General features: G+C 44.1%; 1 protein-coding gene across 7 annotated transcripts in view; it reads right to left on the minus strand.

The window, feature by feature from the left end:
• Positions 1–9,728: 9,728 nt before the first annotated feature.
• LOC116438117 overlaps positions 9,729–13,378 on the minus strand; it is a 51,482-nt gene continuing 47,832 nt past the window's right edge. For all 7 annotated transcript variants that reach the window (XM_032096769.1, XM_032096767.1, XM_032096766.1 and 4 more), the window contains 3 exons: positions 12,939–13,039; positions 11,761–11,848; positions 9,729–11,357 (listed from right to left, as the gene is read on the minus strand). In XM_032096769.1, the coding sequence (XP_031952660.1) occupies positions 10,448–11,269 (822 nt within the window). In that variant the 5' untranslated portion in view covers positions 11,270–11,357; positions 11,761–11,848; positions 12,939–13,039 and the 3' untranslated portion in view covers positions 9,729–10,447. The remainder of the gene's footprint in view (positions 11,358–11,760; positions 11,849–12,938; positions 13,040–13,378) is intronic.

The following is a 13,378-nucleotide window of genomic DNA, read 5'->3' on the forward strand; positions in this document are numbered from 1 at the left end:
TTTTCATCTTTTCTAATGGAGAAAATTACACCATATATTATTCATTCTTGTAGGCCCCAGGGTTTTGTTTTTGTTGTTGTTGTTGCTTTTTAGTGAGAACTATATGTTTCTTTAGTGTGACCTCTTGGAACAAAAGCTTTTCCTCCAATTTCTCTGAAAAAGAAAGAAAAGAGTATGGAGGAGAAAATGGAGGAAAAGGAAGGGAAACTTTGTATTTTTGACATTATAATAGAATTTAAATTCATTTTAAATTTAGCAGAACTCTGGCTGTTCAGGTAAATTTGTCTAAAATGACCTGTAACTTTACAGGGACAACTACCTAGCTGGTGTTCTGAACACAGCGCAAACTGACTAGCACAGAGTGATGGTGCAAATCCAAATGCATTTCTTTTTTTTTATCCCGACCTACTCTTCTGTGACTGGATGTAGAATTTCAGGTTTTTTCACACACTCATTTTGAATGTGGAGTCTGCCACACTTAAAAAAATCTGTGAAGAAAAGAATTCCTGGTTCTAGTTCACGGTTCTATCGCCTGGAAGAGTATTACTGCAACCATTTTGCTGTCTGTGTGTTGTCTGTTAAAAAGACTGCAGAGGTCTTAGAAGTGATATATCAGATGCTTTTCCTATTTGGCTATGACAGTCCTTTATTATTTTAATCACCCCACATGTTAAATGAGATTTTTTCTTTCCTATAGTAGTAAATAGAAGAATAAAATGTAACAACAGTCAGGCAGGATCCTAAGGTCACTGATCCGCTTCCTAACTGGGCAGGGTGGAATGAAACCTTGTGAGATACCTGAAGCTCCTCTTCTACCCAGTACTGCTAAATTTCAGTTTGACACAATTTTAACTGGTGATGGTGAACCAGCTGATGGAAATACAGAACACAGATTGCTCTGCAAAATGAAGCCTCTGATGGAGGGATGAAGAAGCAGTGGTTTTGTGCAGAGAGAGAATACAGGTCTTCTAATCCACAGGAGGTAGTTTCTCATGAGAAAGCAATAAACTTCCATGGAGAGTATTGAAAAATAAATCAGGAACCAAAACTGGAGCAAGGAAGTTCTACGAGAGAAATTAAGGAGAAATGTAAGATGCAATTACTCAGAGAGTCCGTGGGATTGCTTTTTCTGGAGGGAAGAGAGGAGCCTCACTGGATGACGTCTTAAAATATCCTCCAGCCTTCTCAGTCACTATTGCAGTTTGTGAAGGTGCTATTATTTCTCTAGAATCAGGAACATACCTGTTTGCACAGCCTTCCATAAGGCTCAACAAGAAGCTGTCTGAGGTTTTTCTTTTCTGCAGAAAGTTGAAAGTTTTGCATATCAACAAAAAGCAAGGTAAGACTTCCGTCCCACCTCACCACTTCATTGCAGGTCAAAGAAGAGTCAGCAAATAAATAGAGAAGCCTGTAGACCTTCCAGTCTATAGCACTGGGCCCAAGGTTGCTTCATCTGTTTCACACAGCTAAAGACCCAAAAGTCCAGAGAAGCAGAGCAATGTATTGGGAGTACTAAAGGAGATCTTTGGAGATCATCTACGCTGTTCCTCAGAGAGTTCATTAACTGGAGTGTGCTTCCTACCTTTGGGTCGTGTTTCTCCTCAGGAAATAAATGGACATAAATCTGGGATGGGGCACAGATAAAGTGAGTGACCAAGACAGACACACTTCAAATGCCTGTGCTGTATTTCTGGCCAAGGGGGCAGAGCATCACCTCCTGGGAGAGCCTGGCAAAGTAACACCACTGCTTCCTCATTCTGTAAATTCCAGAGCAGCTTGGAGATCTGAATGAAACGGATCTCTCCTGTGAGAGGCCAGCACTTTGTCAACATGGCATTCCTCTATCGAGAAGAATGAATCTGTAAATTTAGAGCTTTACCTCAAAACTAGCCTGACAGGAAAGAAAATACAGAGCCCAAAGAAAATGCAGGTCTGGTAAGCCTGTAAGCCTAAATTTATAGCCTGTTTCTAAATCTAAGTGTGTATGCCCACCTACATGCTAGTCTGGGCTTTGTGCCTGGGTTTCCTTTGCACGGAGACAGACGTCTGGAAGAATCACAAAATAATATCCGGAATTAAAAGGGATCCACGGGGATCATCCAGACCAACTCCTGGCCCTGCACAGGACACCCCAACAATCCCACCCTGTGCCTGGGAGCATTGTCCAAACGCTCCTGGGAGCTCTGGCAGCCTCGGGGCCATGCCCATTCCCTGGGAAGCCTGTTCAGTGCCCCACCACCCTCTGGGGGGAAGAAGCTTTTCCTGATATCCAGCCTAAACCTCTCCTGACACAGCTCCAGCCATTCCCATTTCTGTCACTGGTCACCACAGAGAAGAGATCAGTGCTGCCCCTCCACTGCCCCTCTTGAGGAAGTTGTAGACTGTGATGAGATCTCCCCTCAATCTCCTAGAAGCTGATAAAAGCTCAGCTCTTTCCTGGTTCAGATGCTCTTACATTTACAGAATGCATCTTTGATGAAAGAAAAGCCCCAGCATCCTGTCCTACAGCCCCGACTATGTTCAGTCCAGAGCTAAATTACACATATATTTGAAAGCAAATGAATTTAAATACCCTGAGACCTAAGCTGTGTAGCTGGTTTTGGTAAATACACTCTCAGTTTTATAACCATTTCCCTCATGCTACAAACTCTGGGAGAGACAGCACCACTGACTGTGTATGAATGAAACATTTGTCCAGGGTGAGTCACCACAGGGAAAGCTCTTCTTCAGAAACCACAGCACTGCTCATTGTGCACCCTTTATCATGCACCACAAAAAAATGATACAGAAATCATGGAAGGAGAATGTGTGCTGTGCACATGTTGATAGGAGGGAACAAAAAAGAGCCATTTATCTGCACAGTTAATTTTCTGGCCCAACAGAAAGAGTATGAATTTCTGTTAACTGCTCCTGCTCCCAATTTCAGTGCATTCTACCGCTGTTCATTTATTGATTGAAGGCCCTCTTAAGAGACAAAGATGACAGAATTGCAATGAATCTGTGACAGTCTTGAGCAGATCCATCCATCATTGTCACTGACCTCGACTAGGTTGTTCACTTTGTTCAGCTCAGAAATCACGAGTAGTAGTGTTCATTTGCGCTTGTCATCATATGCCCGAGACACTTGTCATGCTATACAAACAGAACTTTTAAGCAGAAATCTCCTGTGTAATCTCATCAGAACTGTTCCTTCATGCATATACGCCTTTCTTCTTTTTTTTCTCTCCAAATGTTTTGAAATGAGCACAAATTAGAAATACAGTGAAAGTGCAAAAGCCCAATAATAGTAGAAAGATAGATTCATGTGGAGCTGGTCCAAACATCTAGACTGTATGTGTGGTTTTTGTTGTTGAAAAATGCCACTGAGAAGCAAAAGTTTTATTTTTTATTAGACCAAATTACTTTAAAGATAAATAAACAAAAGAATCAGATTATACTTTTCTTTTTTCTGCCAGACTAGAGCAGGCTAACTGGGCATGCAACCCTGCTTTTTTTTCTAGTCGTCAGCAATGAATCTTTATAAAGATTATTTTTTATTGCAAGCTTTTACCTCTTGAAACTGTCTTAGCTTTGCAACCCTGTATCTTCCTTCACAAAGCAGCAAATGGAAAATCTCAATGGATTAAATGCTCTATTTTGTCTCCACATCAATAAGTCATAAGTGACTTACACTGACCATGTTCCACTCCTCCTGCTCATCATCCACAGACAGAAGAAGCAGGAGCAGGTCAGTGCTCATCTCCCATGATGATGTGCACCAAGTAACACAGACATTACCTGGACCTTGCAAGCCCAAAGTGATATTATTCCTCACTTGCTTCCTGTTATCCTTGGCCTTCGCACTCTCCCCACTTACGCAGCATGAAAAATGTAACACTTAAGAAATACAGCTTTTTGGAGCCATGGGGTTTCCAGCAGAATATTTTGAGCAGTTGGCATTTAACGTCACCAGCACTGAAATAACCATCACTTTTATCGCACTTTTCTCTGGAAATGGCAGAGTCCTCAAGGACACATTACTCTCCACAGTTTTCAGATGGGGAGAATGAGGCACCAGTGGAAGTGAGATTCAGCAGCTCTGGGCAGCGATGAAGTTGAAGTGCAGCACCCCCAGCTCCAGCCTCAGCACTCTCTGCTGTGTCTTGACTCCTTGTGGGCACAGCAAAGGTGACTTCCTTCCTGAGGTGGAGCCTCACTGGAATATCTGGTGTACAAATGATGAAGAGCCCTATTTGGAAGAAGTAGAAATGGTCCTCTTTCCAAAGTAGCAGTTTTGGGGAGAATTAGATGAGATTGAGACCACTTTCCTGAAGACACTCCCTGCCTACCATAGGCAAAAAGCCCATCAGGACTCTACCATGTTTTTCCCATTTGTTCTGTCTCAGTATGCCGAGCAAGGGGGACTCTCCTCTGGGATCTCTGGGTGTGGTGCAAAGAGATCTTGTTCCTTTTCATCAAACACAGCCATACAGCACATAAAACACTTTTCCTCTGGTCTTTCCCACTCTGGCATTGCTCAAGTGTTCAGGCAAACAGGAATGAAGCACTGTCAGATGCTACTCATTAACAGAAATACAAGCAGTGACAATGGCCACTGACAGAACATCTCCAACGGAGAAAACACAGGAAGTTTTCCCAATACTCACCCTACATGTCTTCTGCTTGAGGAAAATCTTTCACATGCACTGCCTAAGGTCTACTGACTTAAAAAAGGACAGCCCTTGAACTGGAAAGCTCTTAGCCACCACCATGTTGCAACCATCAACTGAAACTGTCTCCACATGCAGATTAGGATTAGAGTATTCATATTTTTTTCATCAAACCTGGAAAAATGTCAGTTGCTGCAATGAAGAACTGCTTGTTGTTGGGAAAAGAAGGCAGTCTCTTTGTGAAGGTGTGCTGTTCCTGATGCACTCTGCCCTGGTGCAGGAGCTTGTGCTTCCAGCTTCCACAGCAGCAGCTACCTGGAGGCTGAATGCTGAGCAGCCTGGATAGTGCAGCTGCCCAATTCATCCCAAAAAAGGAATTGTTTGGATCACACTGAAGTACCTAAACACCTCCACTGAAGTATCTGCTCTAAATTTGAGGTGTGATGGAACAGACAATTTTTATTTGGCAGTGTTGCCATTAACTGGCTTAAGTTTTGTTACAAGTCTCAATTGTTTGCAGCCATGGACGTGGCAAATTAGACAGGGTTGTAGAAATTACAAAAAGAAAAAGAAATATCAGCTCTGAGATATGCAAAGCAACTTGTCACAGTCTGGGCTGCCATCACATCTCAGTGAACTACAGGTGTTTCACTGAAGGTGAGAGACTGAAGGTTTTGCAAAGCTACCTTTTGGGTGTACAGTGACTGCTGCCTAACAAAAACCTAAGAAAACTATTATCTCTGTGAAACAACTTATGAAAAAAAGAAATAAACCACCAAAGGCGACATAATTGAACATATGGTGTGAATCAATTACATGATCCACACATGGTTAAGAACAAGTAGGGATGCTGATGAGCATCTGAGGGCAATTGTGGGAAGATACACACTTTCCTGGAGATGTTTACATAGCATCTGAGTAAGATTTGTCAGTGCAAAAGATGTCACATGGGAATGGTACTATTTTATGGAGCAAACACAGAAATCTCCATAGAACTGCATATAATCTAGTGCCTAAAAGGTCTGGATCTTTGAAAGAGACTCTTGGCACCATTAACTAAGCCAAAGCTGCAGGTCAGAGAACAGAAGTGCTCAATTTCAGGAAAAAGAAAAGAGAGGCCCTAACACACAGCTGGTAAAAACACACTCACACACACGCAGAGTAAAATATTGTGAAATATTCTATATGTAACTCAACCAAATTTTAAACTGCGGATTTTATTTTAAGATATTCACGCTTTCTAGAATGGCATCTTTATTGCAGCTGTCACTGAAGCACAAGGTCTGGTCTTAAAGGTAGCAGTTGGTGTCAGATCAAAGTAGCTGCCTTTGAGCAGAGCACGGATGGTCCCCTCCTTCTGTAACTTCTCCACAGTCTGTCTTCAAAGCAGAAATCACACACATTTTCTAACACTCCCAGGAATATAAAAAAAGTGATTATCCAAATCAAATTATATTTCTCCCCTTTCTGCAGGCTGGGGAATAGCTCTCAAGACAAGCTATTTTACTCCAGGGTTGTTTTGTTTCCTTGTCATCATTCCTCCAATGGGAATTTGATCCCTGAACTCTTGCCTGCATTTGATATCGATAAAACCATCCACATAACACCACTGCAATTACCAGCATGCTGATAAATACCAAGAGTCCACATCCTCATGCTAAGGGTTGGATTTGCCATTTAATCCAGCAAAATGCATCTGAGATTTATTTTTTTTTCCATGCAAAGGTGCCTGATTAGTTCTCAATACTGTGAAATTAAAAATAGAGCAAGATATTTTGTTCTGCATTTTGTGTTAATGGTTTAGCCTCAGCAGTGTATCTGTTCCACAAAAGCTTTGAAAAGCATACAAATTAATGACAGGATATGTACCACAAAAACCACCACAATTTCAGCATCTAATTAGCACAGTGTGGTAACATTCACACTGTGATCCTGTTCACCACAATCTCCTTTGTAAGACTTTATTTTCCACTTCCAAATTAATGTTAAGACAGCTGATCTCACATTCCACACATCAAGCCATAAACATTTATCAAGGTGTCAACGGAGAGCAACACTTCTGGGTTGTCAATATTTAATCTGCAGTAAAATTAAATCATGGGTCATTACACCCAGTTCATCAAGTCAGGAGTTCAGTGCTGATGCTGAGCTGGATGTCAGGAAGCTGCTGAGCAAAGCATATGGAATCTTCTGCCCCATTTGACCAGGGAAACTTCACACAGTCCCTCTACATGCACCCTACAGAAGCACAACCCCAGCCCACAGCACACCTCTATGTTTTTAGGAACAGGCTGCATCAGCACCCATCTCTCCTGAGGAGTCACGACACTGCAGTTGCGGACAGGCAGCCTTGACTCCGTCACTTATGTGGCAGAGTCCAGCACAGCAACAAAAGGCTGTCATTAGCTTTCAGTAATGGAACAATTTCCACAAGCTCTGTCCCAGGGAACTTCAGGTAGTGTGCCAGTAAAAACCATACCTGCTAACCAAGAAGCTCTGCCCCTTGCTCCCCATTCTCATGCGAAGGCCACTGGAAGGCGAAAATGAAAGGATTATGATCCTCTGTTAGAAACCTGATGTGGTACCCCTCCTCTTCATTAAATGACTGAAAATGGCGCGTCACTGTGCAACCCTGTTTTTCCTGCACCCTTTTCCTTTCCAAAGGAGGACCACAACCATTTCTGGCTTCTTATAAAGTCTCAGCCACCACAGTGTGGAATAACAACACTCATTTGTCAGGCTATTAGAATTTCTTCTGTTTCAGACTTCTCCCTGCTCTCTACAGTTCAATAAACTTGGCTTGATGGAAGCTCCTTCCTCAGACCACTCTGGGAGAAGCACATAAAGAGAAAACCTGTCCTTGGGCTGGCTATCAGCAGCTGTGCCTTCACACCCTTTGTGCAGCTCAAAAATGAGGCAAAGGAAGTGGTGAAGGCTGAAGCAACTTGTCTGATCAGGTCTAAGGAGAGGAAAAAGGCCCCTCTGCCTTATTGCTGTGGCTTTGCCACACAACTCCCCTTTACTCCCTCAACCACTAATAGGTAAAATACTAAGAATTACCTTCACGAAAGGAAAATTTCCCAACCTAAAGCCAAGCAAATCTTTTTGCTTTCTCCACACGTTCTTTGCAAATAAGAAAAAGAGAACTGCAGTTTTTATAAAAGCACAGACCCGAGGGCAGAATGTAACTGCATACAGGCTGCTCCTCATATCTCCCATTGGTTTATGTTTGTTCCAGTTCTCTCTTTAATGGGCAATTTTCTTGCTAAATTTTCTCCTTCACAGCACATTACTGTTCTTAATTAGTGCATTCCCAAACAATTCCCATTCAAACTTCTGTTCGCCACAGGTAACTCACAGGCAGGTCTCATCCACCACTGCCATCGTCAGAAAGGTGCTTGGGGAGCTGCTGTGGGCTTTGGAAAGCCCTCTTGTCAGAATATTAGAATCAACTCTTCCCTTCAACTCTGTCCTGTTTCTTCTTTCTTGAAAGGTTGAAATTCTTCAAAGTAGTGTCATCGAAATAAAGTTAAAAGGTAATCAGGTGATTTAATTATTTGTGGGTTCATCTCTCTTTTGCAGTGTACATGTGGTTGAATTGTAATTTTCACCTGCTATCACATGAAATATGTGCCTTCCAATTTGATTTTTTTTTTAACCATGTCAAAAAAGGAAAGTCAGACCTGCTTTCTCTGCCTGTTCTGTTAATCTGCCCCCTGCCCTACTTACTGCTCATGTGTCTAATTTGGCATAAGATGACACACATCCCTGGCGCAGGCATTTACATTTTTGCATTACTCTGGCTTGACAGATTACTTTTTACTTAGATGTGTACTTCATAAATAGGCTAATGGAGGAAATTTACTAATTTCACCACTCATTTCATCTTGTGAACCCCAATATGTTATAATTTGCTGCATCCGTTTCTGACATCTCACTCCTTGTATCAGGCGTGTCCTCTTTGGAAGTGTTCTGCTTCTGAAACGTACTTTATTCTAATTAATCTTTTTGAAACAGCCTCATATCTGTTATCAAAACCTCCACATACTTGCCAGCACTCAGACGAAGCAGCAAAAATGTAATTGCTTGTGAATTCTGTAACTAGCTGATGTGAGTAAGTCAGGGAGACAGCAGAAAGAGAAAGGTGTGAGGAATTTTGATCTAATAGCTTTAAGCATGAACGTGTACTGTCTTGGAATTTCAGCAAAATTATTTATATAACAAATGCACCATTTAAGGAGCCTTAAAATTACTAACAGCACAAAGTGAACCTCACATAAGCACCCCAAGTATCATCATCATTAAAGGGAATAGTTTGATTGTGAGTACTTCCCAAAGCCTGGCAAATTCTGCCCAGTGATTCCACTGAAAAGCAAGATGGGAGTAGCAGACAGTGGCTTCCACTCTTACTCAATGAGCTCCACTTCTCAGAGACAAGTAAATCTGCTAAATGCTTTATTCCTTAGCAGGAGGACAGAGAATGGAAATGGAACTAGTAAAACCCCCAAACAGATGTTCCAAGTATCTAGAAGGGGAAATGGGAATTTAAACAGAAATGCAGTTTTATTACAACTGCTCTGTTATTGCTACCATTTAAGTGTGCTAATGCAAAACGTATTTATTAAAGAAAGACCCAATTAAGAAAATTGTTTAAGTAACTCTCAGTAGTGCAAGCAACACAACTCCGAATGATGCTGCAGCTTTAACATACCAACAAAACAAGAGAGTATGAAAGTCTACCTACGAACTTGTGGGGAAAAAATAAGGAGCAGAAATGAAACAAAAAATTACTACTGAAATTCTATAAAAGTATTTTTTCATTTAATGCTGGGGACCTGTGAACACTTCTGTGACTTCTTAGTTTTGTCCAAGAGAATGATTTCACTGACTGTGGGTGCAGTCCTCCAGTGCTGAGGTATTGGGAGTTTTGCCTCTGATATGAACAGACTGAGGCTGGCACAAGTTGCAGCTGATGACAGCTGGGAGCAGGACAGAGGGAAAAAGGGCAGAGAGGAACAGTTTTTCTTTGATCAGTTCAGGTATAGGCAAACGAAGGCCCACAACTGGTTTTTTTTCCAGAAATATTGCTGTTTTATTGGATAAAATTTCGCTTTCAAGTATTTGTCACAGAGACTTCTAACTTAAGTGAGAAAAGTAGGAAAGACCTTTTGCTGGAGTATTAACAATATGTTCATCTCTTGATAGAAAGAATTAAGTCTTCACACTCACAGGATGTCTACACAAAGAATTAATGGAAAATATTTGAAAGGAGAAAAGTTTAAATTGAAAAATACATTTAAACATCTTGATCATTATCACAGAAAATCACCAAACATAGCTGAAGTTAAACTCTTAACAGCGCTACAATGGAAAATTCTGTTTGTCTGGAATTCATTGATTTGCTAATAAACTAAGACACACACTGGCAGTAAGACTAGAGACAGCAATAGCTGAAATAGTAAAATCTCTTGAAGAAACTGTGAGAAATACACTCTCTGACAAGTGGATTGGGGCTTCAAGCTATGGCAGACAACGTGGAAATTGCAGCAGACACACGAGGGGAAGGTGTGCACAGCATCAGGGGAAGGAGAACAAGGCATTCGGGTGACAGCAATGGAAATGCCACAGGCAGGGCTTCTAGCGAGAGACTAAGGCTTTTCACGCGGTTTTCTAAGTTGTGGGTTTTGGCCTTTTTTTTGTTTCGCTTTGGGTTTCTGTTTTAAAAACTTCTTTACTTCTCAGCGCACCCGCGCTGCTGTCCCGGCCCCGTTTCTCCTGGTGCTGCCGCAGCACTCACCCTAGTTCTGCCGGCGGCACGGCTTCTTGTGCCCGGCCCCGGAGCCCTGCGGCTCGCTGCCTCTGCGCCTCCCGGGCTGCCAGGAGGCGCCGGGGGCGTAGCCGCCGCTCTGCCCGGCCCCCGAAGCCTCAGCCCCGGCCTGTCCCGGCTCTTCGCGGGGCTCCTCCTGCGCCTCGCTGGTGGCGGGGGAGGCGACATGGCCGGGGCTGGCCACGGGGCTGTTCTGCTGGCCCTCGGCGGGGCGGGGAGCCGACTCCATGCGCCGCAGCGCCAGCTCGCTGCACTGGTCCTCGGCCACCTCGATGAGCTGCCGCACGAAGGCGGCCGTCTGCTCCTGCAGGAAGGGCTGCAGCTCCCGCATCAAGGCCTCCTGGTGCAGCCCGTAGCGGCACAGGCTGGCCACGATCCTGCCCTGCGCGAAGGCCACGTCCCACCAGCAGGCCCCGCACAACACCTCGTTCAGCCACAGCTCCAGCGGCCGCAAGATCTCGGCGTGGTTGCGGAAGAAAAGCGCCCAGGTCTCAGGAGGGAAGCCCGCCACGTGGGCCTGGGGCTGCGGCCTCGCGGCGCCCGGCTCCTCCCGCGGCCCGCCGCTCCGGGGCAGGGAGGGCTGCGGCACAGCCATCTCCACGAAGCCCTGGTCGGGCGGCGCCGGGTAGATGATGGTGTGCACGGTCTGTCTGCACAGCGGGCACGACGGGTTCTTCCTGGCCCAGCGCACGATGCAGCCCCGGCAGAACTTGTGCAGGCAGGACCCCACGTAGGCGATGTTGCCCGAGGCTTCGCGGCAGATGGGGCAGCTCCACTCTGCCCCCGTGGCCATGCTGGCGGGAGTGGCAAGCTGGGGACAGCTGAGAACAGCTGGGGACAGCTGAGGAACAGGAGCTGCGTGCCCGCGCTGCTGCCGCACGCTGTGGGGAGGGAGAGGCCGTGGTCACTGGCTGTCCCAGGGAGAGGAGGAAAGAATGGTCAGGCCCTTGGAGGAGAACACCCTCCCGGCTCCCTGAGAGTCCTGTCACCCACGCAGAGGGCACCCGGGGGGCACAGCTCACCTTCAACTGGCTGCCCCAAGTAGGCAGGGTGGGAAAACAGGAACGATGGCCCCGGGAGTTGCACTGGGAGCTTCCAACGGCAACCACCCAGCACCGGGAGAAGCCTCACCTTCTCTCCTTTTCACTCCATTTTAATTCCCAATAACCAGCGTGAGGGTAGGGGAAGAGTGGGTGTAAGATTTTACCGGGGGAGGGATGTATGTCTAAGATGGTGAGAGGTTGAGGTCAGTGTTTTTTGATTTGGCAGTGTACCGAAGCATACCGAAAAGCTTTTGCAGATGACTGGAACTAATGGCAAGTCCACTCTTCAAAACAGCAGTAATTTAAAAGTTTCAGGCTAAACCACAGACCTGCAACGTGAAACAATGGTGTTTTACTGTTTTTGCTGGGGAGGTGTGTTTTTGAGACAAGCCCCAGGGACAGGTAAAGTTCTGTGCATTAGTGGTTTACAAAAGTCTTAAAATGGGAGTTACATAGCTACAATACATAGTTACAATGTCTAGATATTGAAGGAGAGTTGTGCTTGAGTAAGTAATTGCTAGAATTAGCTAATTCTACACTAAGTTTGCTTCTTAAGCAAGAGTACTCATCAAAAGAAGTTCTTTCCTACTTACTTTTGTGACCAAGCTGATAGTTTTATGATCTCTAGTACACTAATTAGCCCTTATATCATGTAATATGACATAGAATTTAAGGATATGTTTGAGGCACAGTAAGGGTTCTGCTGGGATCAGGGCAGTCGTTTCACCAGCATTAAATCAACTGTCAAACTGCCAAGTCAGAGCCTGTCCAAAGTTTTGTTTGGGCAACAATTTTATCCTGGGAAATGGCCTTAAGTATTTTGTGCCTGGAAGTCTTAAATCAAATATATGTCGCTCTGCCCTGAAAACTCCTGTTTTAACTTCTTGAAGTAATCAGATTACCTAGGATAGACCCAAACGGTCTGTGTGCAAGCCCTGAGAAAATACCAAGTTAACTTCGGTCCTGGTGCTGTATCTCTAAACCTCAGAAACGTATTGGCACATTACTTCTGTAAGCCCCTGTGAAGCAGAGGATATAACTATATTCCTCTTAAGCAAGGCAGTAATCAGGCCATAGCGATGGCACTCTTGAACTCATATTTAGCTCTGCTCAACTGGAATCAAGAATCTAATGTTGAATTAGGGATTTGGATTTAATGTACAATGCTTCTGTGGCTGGTTTTCAGTAGTGGGACACATTTCCCAAAGAAAGATGAAGACTTTTTGTGTTTCCAGTCAATGGTCTCATGGAAACTAATGGAAATATTGCCACACCTCTGACAGATTTCAGACAATTCATCATTATCGTAATAAATAATAAATGTCAAAGGTGTGTCTTTCGTGAAGTGCTGCTACCTATTACAAGAGTAACTTCCCATGTTCTGTTTGAAAACAAACCAAACATTTGCATTAAACTTACATAAAAGTAGAAGTACCAGTTCAGTTCACCTGTAGGCACACTTGGTTTATGCTGGGTGGGTGTGTTGGTGTGATGACCCACCCTTAAGGGGAAGGAAGCACCTAAGAAAGGAGAAAAAACTAGACAGCATCAACTGCAGAAACAACATACAATGAACTCACCATAACCCCATTTTCCCACCCCTTTGTGGCTGCTGAAGCTGATGAAGGTAGAGAAATTGGGAACAAAACTAAGCATGGGAAGAAGGCAAGAAGTGGTGGGAGGGCCTTGTAAGTTTTAGTTCTAATTCTCGTTATCCTACTCTGACTTGATTGGTAATAAATAAGCAAATTCCCCAAGTTGAGCCTGTTTTGCCTATGAGATAATTGGTGAGTGATCTCTCCTTCCCCTTAATCTTGACCCACAAGCATCTTACGGTATTTTCTCTCCCTTCCAAGTGA

This window comes from Corvus moneduloides, chromosome Z, assembly GCF_009650955.1.
Source record: "Corvus moneduloides isolate bCorMon1 chromosome Z, bCorMon1.pri, whole genome shotgun sequence".
In the NCBI taxonomy this organism is placed as follows: domain Eukaryota; kingdom Metazoa; phylum Chordata; class Aves; order Passeriformes; family Corvidae; genus Corvus; species Corvus moneduloides.